The 20,180-nt window shown below is 50.3% G+C and overlaps 2 protein-coding genes across 4 annotated transcripts in view; one reads left to right on the top strand and one right to left on the bottom strand.

Annotated features, from left to right (window-relative positions):
* The window catches only part of coq8aa (coenzyme Q8A, genome duplicate a), a 32,819-nt gene extending 30,889 nt beyond the window's left edge, over nt 1–1,930 (top strand). The window contains exon 15 of the mRNA XM_012824748.2: nt 269–1,930. Within this exon, the coding sequence (XP_012680202.1) occupies nt 269–562 (294 nt within the window). The 3' untranslated portion in view covers nt 563–1,930. The remainder of the gene's footprint in view (nt 1–268) is intronic.
* LOC105897782 lies at nt 1,835–5,700 on the bottom strand. Of its 3 annotated transcripts, none has more exons than XM_012824749.3 (9): nt 5,526–5,700; nt 5,317–5,352; nt 5,120–5,222; nt 4,944–5,007; nt 4,697–4,821; nt 3,729–3,810; nt 3,236–3,463; nt 2,638–2,814; nt 1,835–2,430 (listed from the first exon to the last, which is right to left on the bottom strand). In XM_012824749.3, exons 3-9 carry the CDS (start codon nt 5,186–5,188, stop codon nt 2,213–2,215), a joined length of 963 nt encoding a protein of 320 aa, XP_012680203.1. In that variant the 5' UTR covers nt 5,189–5,222; nt 5,317–5,352; nt 5,526–5,700; the 3' UTR covers nt 1,835–2,212. The 3 variants fall into 3 exon arrangements, with proteins under 3 accessions (XP_012680203.1, XP_031436943.1, XP_031436944.1); XM_031581083.2 differs by having other exon boundaries at nt 5,120–5,204; XM_031581084.2 differs by lacking the exons at nt 4,697–4,821; nt 4,944–5,007; nt 5,120–5,222.
* Between the last annotated feature and the right edge of the window lie 14,480 nt (nt 5,701–20,180).

Below are 20,180 nucleotides of genomic sequence, written 5' to 3'. Positions count from 1 at the left end.
TTAGTAATCCGCAAATCTAGAGGTTTAAACCAAAAAGTAGGATAACGCTGCTTAGTGCAGGGCTGATCATGGATCATGGGCTATAAACACACACACACACATACCCAATGTTGCATGTAGACTTCTTTCACACACACAGGCTACAAACACACACACATAACCAATGTTGCAAATATATATCCCTCTGACATACGCTATAAACCCACACACACATACCCAATGTTGCTTACAGACTTACCCATCTAAGGTTTTTGCCCCTCTCCCCCAGGCCATGATTAACGCCCACGTGGACGCGGTGATGATCCTGGGGGAGGCCTTCGCCTCCGAAGAGCCGTTCAACTTCGGCGCGCAGAGCACCACCGAGCGCATCCACAACCTGATCCCGGTCATGCTGAAGCAGCGACTGACCCCGCCGCCCGAGGAGACCTACTCTCTGCACCGCAAGATGGGCGGCTCCTTCCTCATCTGCTCTCGCCTCGACGCCAAGCTGTCCTGCAAGGACATGTTCAACAACATCTACAGCAACTACTGGGCCCAGCGCCAGAAGGGACCAAGCCAGTGACCGCCGGCAGCGACAGTGAGGCAGACCAATCTTCACAAAGCGCCACGACGTGTGAGCGACTCCCATCCCAAGAGGGAAGACTGGTTCGGGGGTTGAATGCTGTTGGACCCGCCGAAGAGGGTTGGTTGTGAATTGAATGTATAGAGATGACACTTTCTTGTTTCTTTTTTTTTTTTTCCTAGGCTCCCTTAATCATTATCTTTTTTTGTTTTATCTTTTGTGTGTGTGTGTGTGTGTGTGTTTGCGGTGACGTTTGGGAGCAGCACATTATGCTCTGCGGTGCAGGTCAACGTTTTGACACCTCGTTGTGTGATTGGACGAAGTGTGGTAATGAAAGGGTGTTCGGAATTTGAATCGACGTGCCTATAAGCGAAAGGTCACGCTTTCACAGATGTTGATTGATTGGGGTGGGGGAATGTTTGAACACTTTCAAAGAGTAAAAATCCCCATACGTATCAATATGGACCTCGAGCTGGTATTTCCAGCTTTCGTTTTTTGTCACAGTTTGGTTTTCTTATGAGGACGGACCGTAAAGCTCATTTGACTCATGAGAGGGGGAATATTGTTCCGTCTCTCCTTATTTACTGAAATCTGTGCACAAAGAAAGTGTTTGTAGGAGTAATGGTCAAGTTCTCTGTGGAGAAAGAGACAGAGAGGCCTATCACAGTTCCTAATGAAACGTACACCCTCCCTTTCCAGCTTGTGTGAGTGCAACCTCCTTTTCTGCACCAAACGGCCAAACTCTGACATTTCTGTGCATTCTCTCAGAGTAACGGAAAGGGAAAGATAAAAGATGGTGCAGGAGGGAGTAGGGGTATCTTTTCTACCAGTGTCTGACTTCCCTTTTTGAAACAACCTTTGTTTTTTACGTTAATGGCGTTCTTTAGCACAGATCTGAAAAGAGATGTGAATCCCATGGCTGTCCACGTGTCTCCTGCAGGTGAAAGATACCCCTGTGTACTCCAGAGTATAACAGACTTCCTTCAGGTGTATTTGTTCTGATCTTCTTTGTTTTGTTTGTTTGTTTTTTGAAATTGTTATGTAATGGCAAACACTACTGTACCAAGCATCAGCAACCAATGTGCTTGTTTTGCGTGTTTGATTTATGTAACCAATGAGAAACCTGTTTGTAAGTAGTCATGAAATATAACGACAAAAGGTAAAACAACAAAACTGGCTGTTGAATTGTCCACTCTAATGTTCGAGGTGAGATATAAAAATATATGTGCCTGCAGAAGTTTTGGTCACTGTGACTAAATACACATAAGGAAATTGTGGGCAAGAATGGTTTTTAATTTTCTTACAGCGTTGATGGCATTCTTACAAAGCATTGTGAGAAATTATATTAAACCTTTGCATTGAAACACCTTTTTGACTTCGTCCTGGGATTCATTACCAAAGTGTGATTCATTCATTAATTACACATTTCAGAGGAAAAAGTGCCAAACACAACAAAAGCAACATTTCTGCAGTAAGGCTGACCACTGCGGCTCGCAAGTACTGACACATGACGTTAACATCATTAAAAGTGGACTAATGTCTGTGTCACCAGATTTAGCTTTAGCTTTATGTATGTGTATAGTACCCGTAGGTGTATAGTATCTATAGTGTCTGTGGAGACTGGTGATGTGAGGCTGAATTCATCCTCTCTCATGTAAACCTGTTTGGCACAGTATATTTTTTCAAGGCAGCCTCAATAACAGCCACTGCTTGTCTATTAGGTTCACAGTTCAGAAGGCCTCCGTGGAGGTCGTGGAACAATATGTGAACTGCTCTAATATTCGCTTGGGAAGTAGGTCTCGTTCCAGTCAGACCTTGCTGGGGGTTATAAGTATAGTGCATTACCACCAAAATGGCATCTTTGTTTCCTGTTGGCAAAGAAAAACAACTCATTTGTCAGAAATGTGTCCATCAAACTAGCACAGGTATGAAGTATAATAACTACAGTTTACATCAACGAGGGAGATACAAATCTTAAATCGTAAAGTCCTTAACATAGTATAGGTCTTAGGCTTGAGCAAAAATGGTTATCGTACAGTATAGCTATGTACAGTATATGTGAGTGTGAGTCTTACCAGGCACTTTACTCAGTGCTGCATCAATGTCTGTCCCTGCTCGTGACCACACCGGGCAAAACACAAGGATTATTTGGCATTCCTCCACACCGACCTCCAGTGTTGGCACACCCACACGCCTGACCAGATCATTGTGGACGCCCATGGTGTTCCCACACACCAGTAAGTGGATTTTCACTGTATGGAGACACCCAAAAGCAAATACACATAAAGCACTGTCTTATCAAATGCAGTACAGGCAGGAAGTACTAGGAGTGGCTTGCCAGGTCTAAGCACTGCAAACAAAGTTAAAAATGACACCGTGTTTAATGACAACACGTGATGTACAAATGCCACTGGGAGTGCTTAAAGTTCCCTAAATATATCTTCACTTCCCTTGGAACAAGACAACACTCTTCAATTTATATAAAGGGGCCCTTCATTTAGACGCAGATTTCCTTCCTTTCTCCTTAATCTTTCAGAATAGTCTCAGCCAACCTCTTAATATTCTCTACATCCTTGTGCAAATCTCAGTGTTATTCTCTTGACAATTGGCAATAAAAAATATTTCTATTCCATGGTGTGTCTGTGGGTCTGAATGAGTGGCACCGTTGCTTACCTGGAGAGCTGGTGCTGTTTAGATGAGGACGTGTTTCATCTTTAATGCGAGGGTGTGAGCACCCAGCAGCTGCCCCGTCGGTGCTGGGGCCCTCCGGGGGAGGAGGTTGCAGGCTCTCCAGCAGTTTCACATGCTGTCTCACAGAGTCCAGAGAAGATGCCAGGTGTGTCTCAGCGTCACGCAGAATGCGAAGGCAGTTCTCCAAGGGTACGCCAGCCACAGGCAGATCTAGAGAGGAAGTAAGTTCCTGCACTTCAAGTGATGGATGTGCTGTGACTATCGGGGTGATGGGTTTGGTTCTTAAACAACACATGTACTGATAAAATGTATATCAGGTACGTTTACACATCAAACAAGATACATTTTTTTCAAATCATGTTTGCAAATAATTTCCAGTATTTCATTTTTTTTTCTTCTTTGTTTTTCCCTGTGAATTATCATAGAGAACAATAACATTACGCCTACTTACAACGTGACTTGATTAGAAACTTACTCTTCACATTCTCTCTTGAAAACACATCCTTTAGTGTTTCGGGTAAGAAATCTGAACACACAGGTGGCTCCTTGAAAGCAGTCTACAAAATTTAGAAAATTTACATGAGGCTAATTTGATTCAAATAAACCCAGATATGGACAGATTTACAAAGCACCCACAAATGTATAGTAGGCCTAACTTATTGTAATACACAGAAAAGTAAAAAGTGAAACCCAAAAACTAAATATTATACAAAAATGAATACAACTACATTGACATATATCGTTTGATTTTCCCAAATTACAACAAAACAAATATACAGTATGATTTACATGTAGGTAAGTTGAAACACTTTGCGTTTCTGTACTTTTTGATCTTTTGGTGGAAAAAATCGGCATAAAGGCCACCTTTCATTTTAACATATCTGCAACATACATCTTTCGTCTTTTTCTCTAATTTTCGTTTAAATGCAGTGAGTACCTAGGGGGCAGTTATAACTATGGCTGAGGGCAATTGTACATGCCCATTTCAAGGGTTAAAGTCAAATGTAATGCAACAGCCGTGCATTAGGCTACTCAAACCAGACTAGTGGTGGATAAGGGTTTTTCTGTAAATTGTAGTCTTTACAGCGTTGAGGTAGTCTCTTACAAACCAAGGCTGTCACATTTCCACTTGCTAGCTACGCTTGATGGCTGCAGCCGATGGTATTGTGTGTTACAACTGACCCCAGACGACCTCTCCTAGTATTTGATAAGATGATTGTAGTATTACACATTGTATGCAGTTAATACTTATACTAGCATCTAATTCAGAAACCACTGCCCACAAACACCTGTTACTTGTGTTTTTGTCTAAACGCATCAATTGTACAGTCAAAATCTTGTGCAAAGGTTGTAAGCTAATCCATATTTGACAATCGGACCTATCAAACTGGGCCTACTTCAAATTTAACCACACCCTTATTTAAGCTTTGTAGCTTTCCTCACCCTTCCAGCTGAGCTGATCAGCTCCGCAATCTTTTTCCGAATCTTGAAGTGCTGAGGCCCAGGGAGAAGGTCGTTTAGGTCCTGCCTTGTCAAGGTGAGGATGTCTGATTCATTAAGTTCTGCGGCTAAGGAAAATAAATGAATATAGTTGTTTTTCCAAGTTCACTACGCAAGCAAATAGCAATCTGTGTAAAAGTTTATGAGAAGAAGATAGTCTGCATCTATGTGCAGGTGTTAGGCTACCTACCATCAAATACACGAGCTGCTTCATCTGAAAGAAGTAGGATTTGTTCGCGCAGAGCACCCGCTCCCTGTTGTGGGAGTGAGATTTGAGTGTGGACGAGTTTGTGCTGCACCATTTTGGCTACATTAATATTTGGTAAAGCAACTATTAACCACAGTTCTTAATCTTCCCAAACGTACCTTTCTGGACATCGAAAGCAGTGAATTTGCACTTTCACGAATATAACTTAAGATCCCTCTACCATCCATGACGAGCACCCGCTCACTGTTGTGGAAGAGCGACCTGAGTGTGGACGAGGTTGTGCTGCACCATTTTGGCTACATTCATATTCAGTACAGCAGCTAGGTAACACAGTTCCTAATCTTCTAAAACTTACCTTTCCGGACATCGAAACCAGTGGATTTGCGCTTTGCTGAAAAGAACGAATGAAACTTAACATCTCTCTACCATCCGTGGCGCGGCTTTAATGGAGAAATGAAACTGAAAGTATTTTGCAACGTATGATCTGTTTTTATTTACAGCCATCGACTCTTTGTATAAATCAGAATAACTGGAAATGAGGTAACATGAAAATATCGTACTTACATTATTATTTTCTTTAAAGAATCACCAGTGCGCCCGTTTTGACTCCTGTTGTTGTCACTTAAATGTCTTATGGATCATGATCTTTATGGCGGCATAGTAAAGGAGACCAGTGGCGTTTCTACATTAGTTTCTACATTATTGTGTCCCACCAGATCCAGATGGCGCTGTGGTGCAGAAATCTGAATATGCAAAGTAGCAATTCAATTGTAAATGTGTGTGTGAATAAACTAGACTCACAAGCATTATAGTGCTGTTTTGGAGTAATTTGATTCGTGTTTGTTTCTGTGTTTGTGCTTGCTCTGTGAAATGCTGTCTGCTCTCCGCTGTCCCTCCACTTCTGGGGCAGCGCTGCAAACATAAGACTGTTGCTATGGAAACACCAATGAGCGTGAGCGACACAGGCCAAAGTTTAAGATGTGCCCCACGAAATCTGCCTAGCAACCTGTGACCAAGAAGACATTTAAATTGAAAAACTGACATACGCTCTCGAGAAAACGTGATCTGCTCGCTTGAATGACTGACATACGCTCTCGCGAAAACTTGATTTGCTCGCTCGAATTCATACTTTTGGCACTGTGTGGGCGGGAACCAAAGCAGGACGGGCTTTTCTCTGATTGGTCCTAATTTGACAGTAGGAGAGTCTCATAGTCACGACAACTGTTTAGCTACATATGAAAACTGATATTTAATGACGAACCGAAGTAACGGTACCCATTAAACCTGTTTTGATTAAATACTAGTGGTCATTTGACCCACGCTCACTTTATTTATTCCAGGAAAAAGTCAGGTCTCGTGACAGTCGATGTTATCTGCCAGTAGGTAACATAGCTAGCTAGATCCATGGACGGATTAAGAAACCACGGGCCCCTGGGCCTGGACATTTTAAAGCCCCCCCCCCCTTCGCGGAAAAAAAATTGTGCACTCGCAAAACACGCACGCACACACAAACACCATTAGGCGTATTATATATACATTTTACCAACAATGTGTTGGATTTAACGGTCGATAATTTGGCTATTGTACTGGGGAAGTAAACAGGTCAAAGTTTCCACCGTAACATCCACCTTCGGTGCACTGCCCTGCTATTGTTTCTGACATTACAGGGCAACAGCCGAGTGATTCTTTTCCAGATTGAAACTGATTAAGACCTACTTGAGCAGCATGGGGCAGGATAGGCTGAATGGGCTGGCTATCCTGTCCATTGAAAGAGCAAATCATGCATCACCACTTTTATGTTTGAAAGGCGTCGTTCGGCAAGTGGCTGTGCTCAGTCAGCTTGTAGGTCTTGACGTTCAGATTCTGCGCCTAAACTAGCTATATCGTATCGTCTCGTCACATGATCGAATAGAGACTTGACATTGGCGAACAAGATACATATTACCCAGCAATCATCATTGCATATCTGTATATGACAAAAATAACAAATTAAATAAGAAATTATTCATTTAATTGAATCGACTTTTTAATAGTTTCTATAGTGTATTGTGGCGAAGATAAGAATGGGCTCGAGACGTTTGAATGGTTTTAGAACTTTTTACTGGTTCTCGAACACTCATTCATACTCGTACAAAGATTAACACTAAATACACAGGATTATAATCACAACATCTATAACACATGAACACGGTTGACACTTCAGTTATATATACAAAACACATCAATACAGAACAGGAACAATTCTACATCAACCACACACACAACAATGGGACATACACAACAGATAGCACTGTGGCTAAGCTAACAGCTGCGGTGTAGTACTCCCACAATACACCGCGGCATAACAACAACACCAGTCCGTGTAGCGGAATCCGAGCTACGCTACATAGCCCCCTCCAGGCGGGTTACATGTCCTCATGAACCCAAGCCTGCATTACAAAGTCCTGAAGACGAGCAGGGGCCCTGCGGGTACGCCCTGAGTGGTTTGATGGCGTCCTCATTGCAGGCGGAGGTGTTACAGTCCCAGTGGACGATTCCCCCACAGTCTCTATTTCCCCACTGAGGCGAGCTAAAGGCCGGTAGGGTGCTAGGCGGTCACGGTGAAGGACTACAGTTCTTCTACGCCCTGTTAGCTGCACCCGGTACACCACATCCGACAGTTTATCTAACACAACACATGGCCCTATCCACTTGCTAGACAACTTTGGACACATACCTCTTTTCCGCTGCGGGGAGTAAACCCACACCTGGTCGCCAGTGGCAAAGTTTTGTCCAGTAGAGCGGTTGTCATAGGCGCGCTTCTGCCGTGTACCCGCCGTGTGCAGCGCCTCCCGGTTGAGCTCATGCGCTTTCCGGAGTTGATCGCGCAGCAGGTAGTAGTAACTCAGTCCTGCTGCGCCCTCGACTGCTGGCTCTGGGGGTGGTCCGAACGCCAGATCCACAGGCGTCCGGAGCTCGTGGCCGAACATCAAGGCAGCGGGTGTGCATCCGGTGCTCTCCTGGACTGCGCTCCTGTACGCCCACAGGACCATGGGGATGTGGAGGTCCCAATCCGCCTGTCGATTGCCGGTGATGGTCAACTGCTCCGCCAGCGTCTTGTTGAAGCGTTCCACTAATCCATCGCTCTGGGGGTGTAGTGGTGTAGTCCGTGTTTTCTTTACCCCCAGCAACCGACAGACGTCCTGGAACACCTCTGCCTCGAAGTTCCTCCCCTGGTCGCTGTGCAGCTCCTCCGGGGCGCCGAATCGAGAGAACATCTCATTCACCAGGAACTTTGCTGTTGTTGCGGCACTCTGGTCGGAAGTGGCGTACGCCTCGGGCCACTTGGTGAAGTAGTCCATTGCCACCAGGATGTAGCGGTTATTCCGCTCAGTGACGGGAAAAGGTCTGAGGAAGTCCACGCCGACTCGTTCCATGGGTGCCCCGACCTGGTATTGCTGTAGTGGGGCATGGGACCGCCGCCCGGGCCCTTTCCTGGCTGTGCAGGCGTCACAGCAATGCACGTGTTGCTCTGTGTCGAGGCGGCAACCCGGCCAGTAGAACCGTGACCGGAGTCGGTGTAATGTCTTTGAGATGCCAAAGTGTCCTGTCCCCACCGCGCCGTGGTTCATCCGTAGCACCTGGCCACGCACACAGGGAGGCACCAGCAGCTGTAGTGTCTCGCGCTGTCCAGATGGTTTTTGCCAGCGGCGATACAGCAGCCCTTCTCTGATGGTGAAGTTGGGCCACTGCGAGTACAGTGTTTTGGTCTCTGGATCCAGAGCGGAAACAGCAGACCACGGTGGACGCTGCCCCTCTCCCACCCAAGAACGGAGCCTGGTGAGGACAGGGTCTTGCTCCTGCATCTGCTGTAGCTGTTGTCTGTCGAAGACCTCCCACTCGTTGTCTGTGGCTGGCGCTGCGTCCGCGGTGTTGGCTGTGCGGACATCTGCCTCTCTCGGATGCTGGTCGTGTGTTGTCTCAGCCGTCGCCGTGCTCTTCTTCTCGTGACGCTCACACTGCCGGCACTCCGTCGTCACACACGGTCGTCGCGACAGTGCGTCTGCATTGCCGTGCAGTTTGCCAGCCCGGTGTTGGATGTTGAAGTCGTAATCCTGCAGTGTTTCTAGCCACCGAGCTAACTGCCCCTCTGGTTCACGGAAGTTCAACAGCCAGGTGAGGGCGGCATGGTCTGTGCGTAGGAGGAATTTTTTTCCATAGAGATAAGTCCGAAAATTCTTTATCCCCAGGACCAACGCCAGCAGTTCTCTTCTCGTGACGCAGTAATTCCTCTCTGGTCGGCTAAGGGCTCGACTGAAGTAGCCGATTACCTGCTCTCCGTGCTCACCTTTTTGCGATAGCACTGCCCCAACACCCACGTCGCTGGCATCGGTGTCGAGGATGAAGGAGCGAGTGGGGTCGGGGAATGCTAACACTGGTGCCTCCACCAGCGCTGCCCGCAGCCTGTTGAATGAGTTGGCGCAGTCCGCGCTCCAGTCGAAGGGCTGCGCTTTCTGCGTCAGTCGATGCAGCGGGGTAGCTATGTCGGCGAAGCCCTTGACGAAGCGCCTGTAGTAAGATGCCAGCCCCAGGAAGCTCCGTAGCTCAGCGACGTTGTGGGGGTTGGCCAGTCCCTCACGGCGGCGACTTTGCCCGGGTCAGTAGACACGCCGGCCTCGCTGACGATGTGTCCGAGGAAGGCTGTTTGTCTCCGCAGCAGATGGCATTTCCGTGGGTGTAGTCGGAGTCCTGCTGTTCGGATGGCCTCGAACACTTCTTGCAGGTTAGCCATAGCCCCTTCAAAGTCCGCAGCATGGCTTAGCAAGTCGTCAAGGAACACCACACAGCGACTCCGTGGCACACCAGCGAGCACTCTCTCCATTAAGCGCTCGAAGGTGGCGGGCCCGTTGCATAGTCCGAATGGCAAGACTCGGAATTGCCATAGCCCTTGTCCGATGGAAAACGCCGTCTTGGCGCGGGCCTCTGCCGTCAGGTGTACTTGCCAATACCCGCTCCGTAGGTCCAGCGAGCTGAACAATCTCGACCCAGCAATGTCGTCGAGGGCGTCGTCGATCCGTGGTAAGGGGTACGAGTCCTTTCGTGTGACATCGTTCAGTCGTCGGTAATCCACACAGAAGCGCCATGACTGATCTTTTTTCCTTACCAGGACCGCCGGCGCCGTCCATGGACTGTTGCTGGGCTCGATGACCCCTGCTGCCGCCATCTCCGCAATCTGCTGCTCTGCTGCCTCCCGTTTGGCTAGGGGCAACCGCCGGGGACGAAGGCGAATCGGGTGAGCATTACCCGTGTTGATGTCGTGTTGCACTAATCTCGTGCCAACACACTCTTCGTCTCGTGCAGCGAAAATGTCAATAAATCCCTGCAGCAGTTGCCGTAGTCGGAGCTTTTGGGCAGGCAGCAGCCCTTCTTCACTACGAGCACACAGGTCCTGGACTGCTTGCCTTGTTTCCTCGGACGGCTGTGGTGTCGTAGTGTTGAAACTGCTCGGCCCTGCGTTGTTTTGCTTCCGGCGTGATGTTGTTCTTCCGGAGCCTGGCTCTGCTGTGGCGGTGGGCGGAGACTGGCCCGGGCTGGGAGGGGCGTGCTGTTGGTGGAGCGGACCTTGTCGAGGACTGCCAGCCTTCGGTTGCCTGACAGCTGATGAGCTTCTAGCTGCCGGCCCGGCACTGACTGCTGCAGCGCTTCTTGTCGTTGACTCTTCTCCAACGGTGCGCAGACTCACGGTCACTCTGCCTATGTGAAGCTGAGAGTCTTTTATGTTCACTGTAGCCCCCCACAGAGTCAATAGATCCAAGCCAATGATGCTCTTATCTTGGATATTGGCCAGCCAGAACCAATGTTGGACAGTGCGGCCAGCAATGGAGACTGTCAGGGCTTTTCTTCCTCTCATTGACGCTTGTTCTCCAGTTACTGTCGCGATGCGTGTCTTTGTGGCTACCCAGCCCGGCGGTGTTGGCTGGTCGGTGTTGGGTAGAACACCCGGTCGGATGATGGAAATGGTGGACCCCGTGTCTACCAACGCCCGCACGGGCACACCATCAATGTCGCAGTCCACATACAGTCCATGTGCTTGGCCAATACGTCCCAGTCTCTGTTGATCAGGGGAGGGGGCTATGGTGATAGACGAGGGTGGCGATCCTCCCATTAGGCCACCCTCTATCAGTTTAACGCCGGCTGCTGAGGTGCGATCCGTGGTGCCGGCGCCAAGCATTGGCGTGCCACATGCCCAGGTTCCCCGCATCGGTAGCAGCCGTCGTCTCGCCTCCTCTGCTGTCCGGGGCTCCGTCTGGGGTATCGACGTGCGTCGGTCGCCGCTGCCTGTCGTGTCACCACTTCGTCCTCATCGATCTCCCCGGTCACGTCCGCCTGCCGTATCTGATGTCTTGAGACGCAGAGGACATGTTCCACTCGCTCTGCTTCGTCCAGCGCCGTAGCCAGGGAGTGAGGAAAGTTCAGGCGAATGTGCTCTCGGAGCCGTTCTGGGCGCAGACCTCGCACAAACGCCTGCAGTGTGAGCACCTCCTGCTCGGCATCCGCAAAGGTGGAATATCCTCTCTGGGTGTAGAACCTCAGGTCAGCGGCGAAGGCCCCGAGGCTCTCTCCTTCCTTCCTGAAGCGGTTGGCCAGCTTCTCCCGTGCGTCGTCGGTGAACACCCGCTGTCCGAAACGGCGCTGCAACGCGTCTCTGATCGCCGGCCAGCTGGCGTGCTGGCCCGGCGATATGTCCATCAGCGCTTGCAGCGCCTTTCCCTCCAGGGCGAGTGCGACTTGCACGCCGGTCTCTTCGCTCGACCAGCCGTTGAAATTAGCCGCCAGCTGCACCTGGACGAAGTAGGTCTCCAGCAGTCCCTCTCCATGGTACTTCGGCAGCTTCATGGTTGCTCGCCGGGGCGGGTTGTAGATGGGTCCGGCGTCCAGGGTGGGCATCGGGAGCCGTCGATCCTGCAGCTGTCCCGGATATAGCGGCTCCAGGGCGGGCAGCTGGTCCACGGCGGGCAAGGCGATGTCGTCCCCCTTCGTGTCGCTCCTCTGCCGCAGGCCGCTGGCGCCGTCTGTTCCCTCGAAGAGACGTCGTGGTGGTGCGTCCAGCGGTGACTCCTCCATCCCGTAGCCTGGCAGAGTGGTCCTTGCGTAGTTCGCCGGTCCGGTGGCACCTCCAGGTGCTCCCCATGGCGTGTACATTCTTGATCTCCGTCAATCCCACTTCTGACACCAATGTGGCGAAGATAAGAATGGGCTCGAGACGTTTGAATGGTTTTAGAACTTTTTACTGGTTCTCGAACACTCATTCATACTCGTACAAAGATTAACACTAAATACACAGGATTATATTCACAACATCTATAACACATAAACACGGTTGACACTTCAGTCATATATACAAAACACATCAATACAGAACAGGAACAATTCTACATCAACCACACACACAACAATGGGACATACACAACAGATAGCACTGTGGCTAAGCTAACAGCTGCGGTGTAGTACTCCCACAATACACCGCGGCATAACAACAACACCAGTCCGTGTAGCGGAATCCGAGCTACGCTACATAGCCCCCTCCAGGCGGGTTACATGTCCTCATGAACCCAAGCCTGCATTACAAAGTCCTGAAGACGAGCAGGGGCCCTGCGGGTACGCCCTGAGTGGTTTGATGGCGTCCTCATTGCAGGCGGAGGTGTTACAGTCCCAGTGGACGATTCCCCCACAGTCTCTATTTCCCCACTGAGGCGAGCTAAAGGCCGGTAGGGTGCTAGGCGGTCACGGTGAAGGACTACAGTTCTTCTACGCCCTGTTAGCTGCACCCGGTACACCACATCCGACAGTTTATCTAACACAACACATGGCCCTATCCACTTGCTAGACAACTTTGGACACATACCTCTTTTCCGCTGCGGGGAGTAAACCCACACCTGGTCGCCAGTGGCAAAGTTTTGTCCAGTAGAGCGGTTGTCATAGGCGCGCTTCTGCCGTGTACCCGCCGTGTGCAGCGCCTCCCGGTTGAGCTCATGCGCTTTCCGGAGTTGATCGCGCAGCAGGTAGTAGTAACTCAGTCCTGCTGCGCCCTCGACTGCTGGCTCTGGGGGTGGTCCGAACGCCAGATCCACAGGCGTCCGGAGCTCGTGGCCGAACATCAAGGCAGCGGGTGTGCATCCGGTGCTCTCCTGGACTGCGCTCCTGTACGCCCACAGGACCATGGGGATGTGGAGGTCCCAATCCGCCTGTCGATTGCCGGTGATGGTCAACTGCTCCGCCAGCGTCTTGTTGAAGCGTTCCACTAATCCATCGCTCTGGGGGTGTAGTGGTGTAGTCCGTGTTTTCTTTACCCCCAGCAACCGACAGACGTCCTGGAACACCTCTGCCTCGAAGTTCCTCCCCTGGTCGCTGTGCAGCTCCTCCGGGGCGCCGAATCGAGAGAACATCTCATTCACCAGGAACTTTGCTGTTGTTGCGGCACTCTGGTCGGAAGTGGCGTACGCCTCGGGCCACTTGGTGAAGTAGTCCATTGCCACCAGGATGTAGCGGTTATTCCGCTCAGTGACGGGAAAAGGTCCGAGGAAGTCCACGCCGACTCGTTCCATGGGTGCCCCGACCTGGTATTGCTGTAGTGGGGCATGGGACCGCCGCCCGGGCCCTTTCCTGGCTGTGCAGGCGTCACAGCAATGCACGTATTGCTCTGTGTCGAGGCGGCAACCCGGCCAGTAGAACCGTGACCGGAGTCGGTGTAATGTCTTTGAGATGCCAAAGTGTCCTGTCCCCACCGCGCCGTGGTTCATCCGTAGCACCTGGCCACGCACACAGGGAGGCACCAGCAGCTGTAGTGTCTCGCGCTGTCCAGATGGTTTTTGCCAGCGGCGATACAGCAGCCCTTCTCTGATGGTGAAGTTGGGCCACTGCGAGTACAGTGTTTTGGTCTCTGGATCCAGAGCGGAAACAGCAGACCACGGTGGACGCTGCCCCTCTCCCACCCAAGAACGGAGCCTGGTGAGGACAGGGTCTTGCTCCTGCATCTGCTGTAGCTGTTGTCTGTCGAAGACCTCCCACTCGTTGTCTGTGGCTGGCGCTGCGTCCGCGGTGTTGGCTGTGCGGACATCTGCCTCTCTCGGATGCTGGTCGTGTGTTGTCTCAGCCGTCGCCGTGCTCTTCTTCTCGTGACGCTCACACTGCCGGCACTCCGTCGTCACACACGGTCGTCGCGACAGTGCGTCTGCATTGCCGTGCAGTTTGCCAGCCCGGTGTTGGATGTTGAAGTCGTAATCCTGCAGTGTTTCTAGCCACCGAGCTAACTGCCCCTCTGGTTCACGGAAGTTCAACAGCCAGGTGAGGGCGGCATGGTCTGTGCGTAGGAGGAATTTTTTTCCATAGAGATAAGTCCGAAAATTCTTTATCCCCAGGACCAACGCCAGCAGTTCTCTTCTCGTGACGCAGTAATTCCTCTCTGGTCGGCTAAGGGCTCGACTGAAGTAGCCGATTACCTGCTCTCCGTGCTCACCTTTTTGCGATAGCACTGCCCCAACACCCACGTCGCTGGCATCGGTGTCGAGGATGAAGGAGCGAGTGGGGTCGGGGAATGCTAACACTGGTGCCTCCACCAGCGCTGCCCGCAGCCTGTTGAATGAGTTGGCGCAGTCCGCGCTCCAGTCGAAGGGCTGCGCTTTCTGCGTCAGTCGATGCAGCGGGGTAGCTATGTCGGCGAAGCCCTTGACGAAGCGCCTGTAGTAAGATGCCAGCCCCAGGAAGCTCCGTAGCTCAGCGACGTTGTGGGGGGTTGGCCAGTCCCTCACGGCGGCGACTTTGCCCGGGTCAGTAGACACGCCGGCCTCGCTGACGATGTGTCCGAGGAAGGCTGTTTGTCTCCGCAGCAGATGGCATTTCCGTGGGTGTAATCGGAGTCCTGCTGTTCGGATGGCCTCGAACACTTCTTGCAGGTTAGCCATAGCCCCTTCAAAGTCCGCAGCATGGCTTAGCAAGTCGTCAAGGAACACCACACAGCGACTCCGTGGCACACCAGCGAGCACTCTCTCCATTAAGCGCTCGAAGGTGGCGGGCCCGTTGCATAGTCCGAATGGCAAGACTCGGAATTGCCATAGCCCTTGCCCGATGGAAAACGCCGTCTTGGCGCGGGCCTCTGCCGTCAGGTGTACTTGCCAATACCCGCTCCGTAGGTCCAGCGAGCTGAACAATCTCGACCCAGCAATGTCGTCGAGGGCGTCGTCGATCCGTGGTAAGGGGTACGAGTCCTTTCGTGTGACATCGTTCAGTCGTCGGTAATCCACACAGAAGCGCCATGACTGATCTTTTTTCCTTACCAGGACCGCCGGCGCCGTCCATGGACTGTTGCTGGGCTCGATGACCCCTGCTGCCGCCATCTCCGCAATCTGCTGCTCTGCTGCCTCCCGTTTGGCTAGGGGCAACCGCCGGGGACGAAGGCGAATCGGGTGAGCATTACCCGTGTTGATGTCGTGTTGCACTAATCTCGTGCCAACACACTCTTCGTCTCGTGCAGCGAAAATGTCAATAAATCCCTGCAGCAGTTGCCGTAGTCGGAGCTTTTGGGCAGGCAGCAGCCCTTCTTCACTACGAGCACACAGGTCCTGGACTGCTTGCCTTGTTTCCTCGGACGGCTGTGGTGTCGTAGTGTTGAAACTGCTCGGCCCTGCGTTGTTTTGCTTCCGGCGTGATGTTGTTCTTCCGGAGCCTGGCTCTGCTGTGGCGGTGGGCGGAGACTGGCCCGGGCTGGGAGGGGCGTGCTGTTGGTGGAGCGGACCTTGTCGAGGACTGCCAGCCTTCGGTTGCCTGACAGCTGATGAGCTTCTAGCTGCCGGCCCGGCACTGACTGCTGCAGCGCTTCTTGTCGTTGACTCTTCTCCAACGGTGCGCAGACTCACGGTCACTCTGCCTATGTGAAGCTGAGAGTCTTTTATGTTCACTGTAGCCCCCCACAGAGTCAATAGATCCAAGCCAATGATGCTCTTATCTTGGATATTGGCCAGCCAGAACCAATGTTGGACAGTGCGGCCAGCAATGGAGACTGTCAGGGCTTTTCTTCCTCTCATTGACGCTTGTTCTCCAGTTACTGTCGCGATGCGTGTCTTTGTGGCTACCCAGCCCGGCGGTGTTGGCTGGTCGGTGTTGGGTAGAACACCCGGTCGGATGATGGAAATGGTGGACCCCGTGTCTACCAACGCCCGCACGGGCACACCATCAATGTCGCAGTCCACATACAGTCCATGTGCTTGGCCAATACGTCCCAGTCTCTGTTGATCAGGGGAGGGGGCTATGGTGATAGACGAGGGTGGCGATCCTCCCATTAGGCCACCCTCTATCAGTTTAACGCCGGCTGCTGAGGTGCGATCCGTGGTGCCGGCGCCAAGCATTGGCGTGCCACATGCCCAGGTTCCCCGCATCGGTAGCAGCCGTCGTCTCGCCTCCTCTGCTGTCCGGGGCTCCGTCTGGGGTATCGACGTGCGTCGGTCGCCGCTGCCTGTCGTGTCACCACTTCGTCCTCATCGATCTCCCCGGTCACGTCCGCCTGCCGTATCTGATGTCTTGAGACGCAGAGGACATGTTCCACTCGCTCTGCTTCGTCCAGCGCCGTAGCCAGGGAGTGAGGAAAGTTCAGGCGAATGTGCTCTCGGAGCCGTTCTGGGCGCAGACCTCGCACAAACGCCTGCAGTGTGAGCACCTCCTGCTCGGCATCCGCAAAGGTGGAATATCCTCTCTGGGTGTAGAACCTCAGGTCAGCGGCGAAGGCCCCGAGGCTCTCTCCTTCCTTCCTGAAGCGGTTGGCCAGCTTCTCCCGTGCGTCGTCGGTGAACACCCGCTGTCCGAAACGGCGCTGCAACGCGTCTCTGATCGCCGGCCAGCTGGCGTGCTGGCCCGGCGATATGTCCATCAGCGCTTGCAGCGCCTTTCCCTCCAGGGCGAGTGCGACTTGCACGCCGGTCTCTTCGCTCGACCAGCCGTTGAAATTAGCCGCCAGCTGCACCTGGACGAAGTAGGTCTCCAGCAGTCCCTCTCCATGGTACTTCGGCAGCTTCATGGTTGCTCGCCGGGGCGGGTTGTAGATGGGTCCGGCGTCCAGGGTGGGCATCGGGAGCCGTCGATCCTGCAGCTGTCCCGGATATAGCGGCTCCAGGGCGGGCAGCTGGTCCACGGCGGGCAAGGCGATGTCGTCCCCCTTCGTGTCGCTCCTCTGCCGCAGGCCGCTGGCGCCGTCTGTTCCCTCGAAGAGACGTCGTGGTGGTGCGTCCAGCGGTGACTCCTCCATCCCGTAGCCTGGCAGAGTGGTCCTTGCGTAGTTCGCCGGTCCGGTGGCACCTCCAGGTGCTCCCCATGGCGTGTACATTCTTGATCTCCGTCAATCCCACTTCTGACACCAATGTGGCGAAGATAAGAATGGGCTCGAGACGTTTGAATGGTTTTAGAACTTTTTACTGGTTCTCGAACACTCATTCATACTCGTACAAAGATTAACACTAAATACACAGGATTATAATCACAACATCTATAACACATGAACACGGTTGACACTTCAGTTATATATACAAAACACATCAATACAGAACAGGAACAATTCTACATCAACCACACACACAACAATGGGACATACACAACAGATAGCACTGTGGCTAAGCTAACAGCTGCGGTGTAGTACTCCCACAATACACCGCGGCATAACAACAACACCAGTCCGTGTAGCGGAATCCGAGCTACGCTACAGTATGTACGATAAGCATATAATTGTGTTATAGATTGCTACTGACGATTTCCCCCTAAAAATTATGAAAACCTTGATAGAGACAGGTTTGCCATTTTGAGGGAATATATACCATAAGGGATCTTTAATAGCCCAAAAAAATAAATCATCATTGATCACTGTCGCATCAAACTTGCGACAGTCTGACATCCATATGTTTGACATTTTTTAGAAAGCAGGGTCTGCTTTGCCTACGAACCTGCCGTGCTGGCTGCATTGTATATAGTTACGCCCCTGGCGCACATGCACATTTTCTAACACAGCACAGGTACACTCAGTTAAAGCCATTAGCAAATTAACAAAATACACCCCAAGTAAGAGATACATAACAGCGACTTCACGCAGAGGCTCTGGCTTAGGGGGCCCTTGAGCTCATGGGCCCCCGTTCGTTAATCCATCCCAGGCTAGATCTATTAATTGCGGTGGGGGGATATTTAGTTAGATCTTTAACTGGCATGTGGCATCAGGGAGTACATGCAGAGGTGTAAAAAGTACTGAAATGTTGTACTCAAGTAAAAGTACAATTACTTTGATGAAATTTTACTTAAGTACAAGTAAAATTACCCATCTAAAAATCTACTCAAGTAAAAGTAAAAAGTAGTTCATTTAAAATGTACTTTAAGTAAAAGTTACTTAGTTACTTTCAACAACTTGATGGGGGCCGCTCCTATATAGTGCAAAAAAGGACAAGGGGTCATAAATCCAATACAAAAACTAGTTATTTTTTATTAAAGGAGAATCTTTAGAAATATAAGTGCAATGATATTAAACATGTCAAACATTAAACATGTCAACACAACATTTAAGAACTTTTGGGAGGACATGTCAAGACATGACAGCTAAAATAAAAAGTTAAAATACCGCTGCCCCGCTTAAACTTTGGTTACTTTACTTGTGTCCACCTTTAGAGCATTAGTCTACAAACTTCTTGTTGAGTTTGAGCAGCATCTGATTTTCAAGATGAGTAGAGTTCATCCGGGCTAGCTTTGCATTGAACAGCAATCCAGCACAGCTGAAGAGTCGCTCGCAGGCGGCCGAGGCAGGTAGGCCAGTATTGAGTTTCAGGGACAGTTTTTGATATTCTGAAAGGCGTTCAGCAGATCCATATTGACTGAGACACAGGCTAGGTACCCTTCTAACTCCCCTGAACCTTCTGACCTTCTGGACTTCATTGAGGAAAATAAATCATCTTCATCTGATGAATGTTGTCCAACTTGCTCCAGCCTCCAACATCCGGTCAAGGTGTTGTCTGACATAGACTAGACCTGTAGAATGACAAACAACATTTCTGACAATTAAGTATTGAGCTGCCATCAAGAGTGCATCATAACACAGAAATAGCTATAAATAGCTAATTGAGATGACAGACCTACAGTATACAGAATTATAGCATTATTTTCTATTTCTACATGCATCACAATTCATAATCCTCAATTCTTGCTAACCGGGACCCCTTAGCATGAACATGAAAGACGTGCACGTTACAAAGCCACCACTTATCGTTATCAATATCTGACTAAACATCGTGATAAATTGCAGATAACGACATACACATTGACTTGTCCAACTGTCTGAAAACGATGGTGTGCGCATTCACATTGTTCTGTTTCAAGGCATGGGAGGCAGCCAAATGATTAGCCTAATATCAGTTTATGTGGTGTATTTCATTGCTGATGACTGATCTGCAGTTTTTAACACAATATGAGAGACTGAACATAATAATTCTATGACCTGAAACGAATGGAAGACAGGAATGGTATTATTAGTCTATTGGATGACCGCTGTCGACGTTAGCATACTCAGGTCGGTTGCAAGTGCTAGCCAAAATTAGGCTACTACCTACTAGTGCCATGAAACGCATATTTTGCTTAATGGAGCAAAGCTAACTAAATGACAAAAACGCTGTCTGAACTACTAATGGAAAGGGACAAATACTGTACTTACCAACACATGCTTGCGCAGATTTGAAGATGAATTTGTATAAGCAGAAAGTTCTGACTGGCGGATTAGGCACAGTTTACACAGCATATAGCTGTTGCCTCTTTTACGTTGGAAGGCAAACTGCTTGCTGAGATATGGCCACGGGTTTTCTTCATCTTCTTTAATTTCAACTGGCGGAAAGTTCGGTGCTTCAGCTTGTTGGTAGTCCGCACTATCATCTTCCTCCATATCTATCTCTCGTGACTCGGCACCGTACCGGCTCCTTGCATGACTCCATCATTTACTCTATGCAGCATCCACCATTGCAGTGAGAATTGTGGTGCGCGATTCCCGCCTTGAACTATGTTTTTTTTTTTACTCAGTAACGGATGTAATGTCCAATGTAGCGAAGTACAATACTTCAGTCAAAATCTACTTAAGTAAAAGTAAAATTACCGATTTCAAAAACTACTTAAAAATTACAAAGTACACAAAAAAACTACTCAATTACAGTAACGTGAGTAAAAGTAATTCGT

Source organism: Clupea harengus, chromosome 15, assembly GCF_900700415.2.
Source record: "Clupea harengus chromosome 15, Ch_v2.0.2, whole genome shotgun sequence".
NCBI lineage: Eukaryota > Metazoa > Chordata > Actinopteri > Clupeiformes > Clupeidae > Clupea > Clupea harengus.
The sequence above is the reverse complement of the archived record's forward strand: the minus strand, read 5'-3'. Positions and strand labels throughout refer to the sequence as shown.

Bases quoted from the DNA above. Each gene is read 5' to 3' on its own strand.
- LOC105897782 (XM_012824749.3), bottom strand. From the start codon at position 5,188: ATGGATGGTAGAGGGATCTTAAGTTATATTCGTGAAAGTGCAAATTCA. The intron at 3,811-4,696 runs GTGAGGAAAGCT...TAAATTTTGTAG, and splicing joins TGATCAGCTCAGCTGGAAGG to ACTGCTTTCAAGGAGCCACC. The intron at 2,815-3,235 runs GTAAGCAACGGT...GTCTCCATACAG, and splicing joins AAACAGCACCAGCTCTCCAG to TGAAAATCCACTTACTGGTG.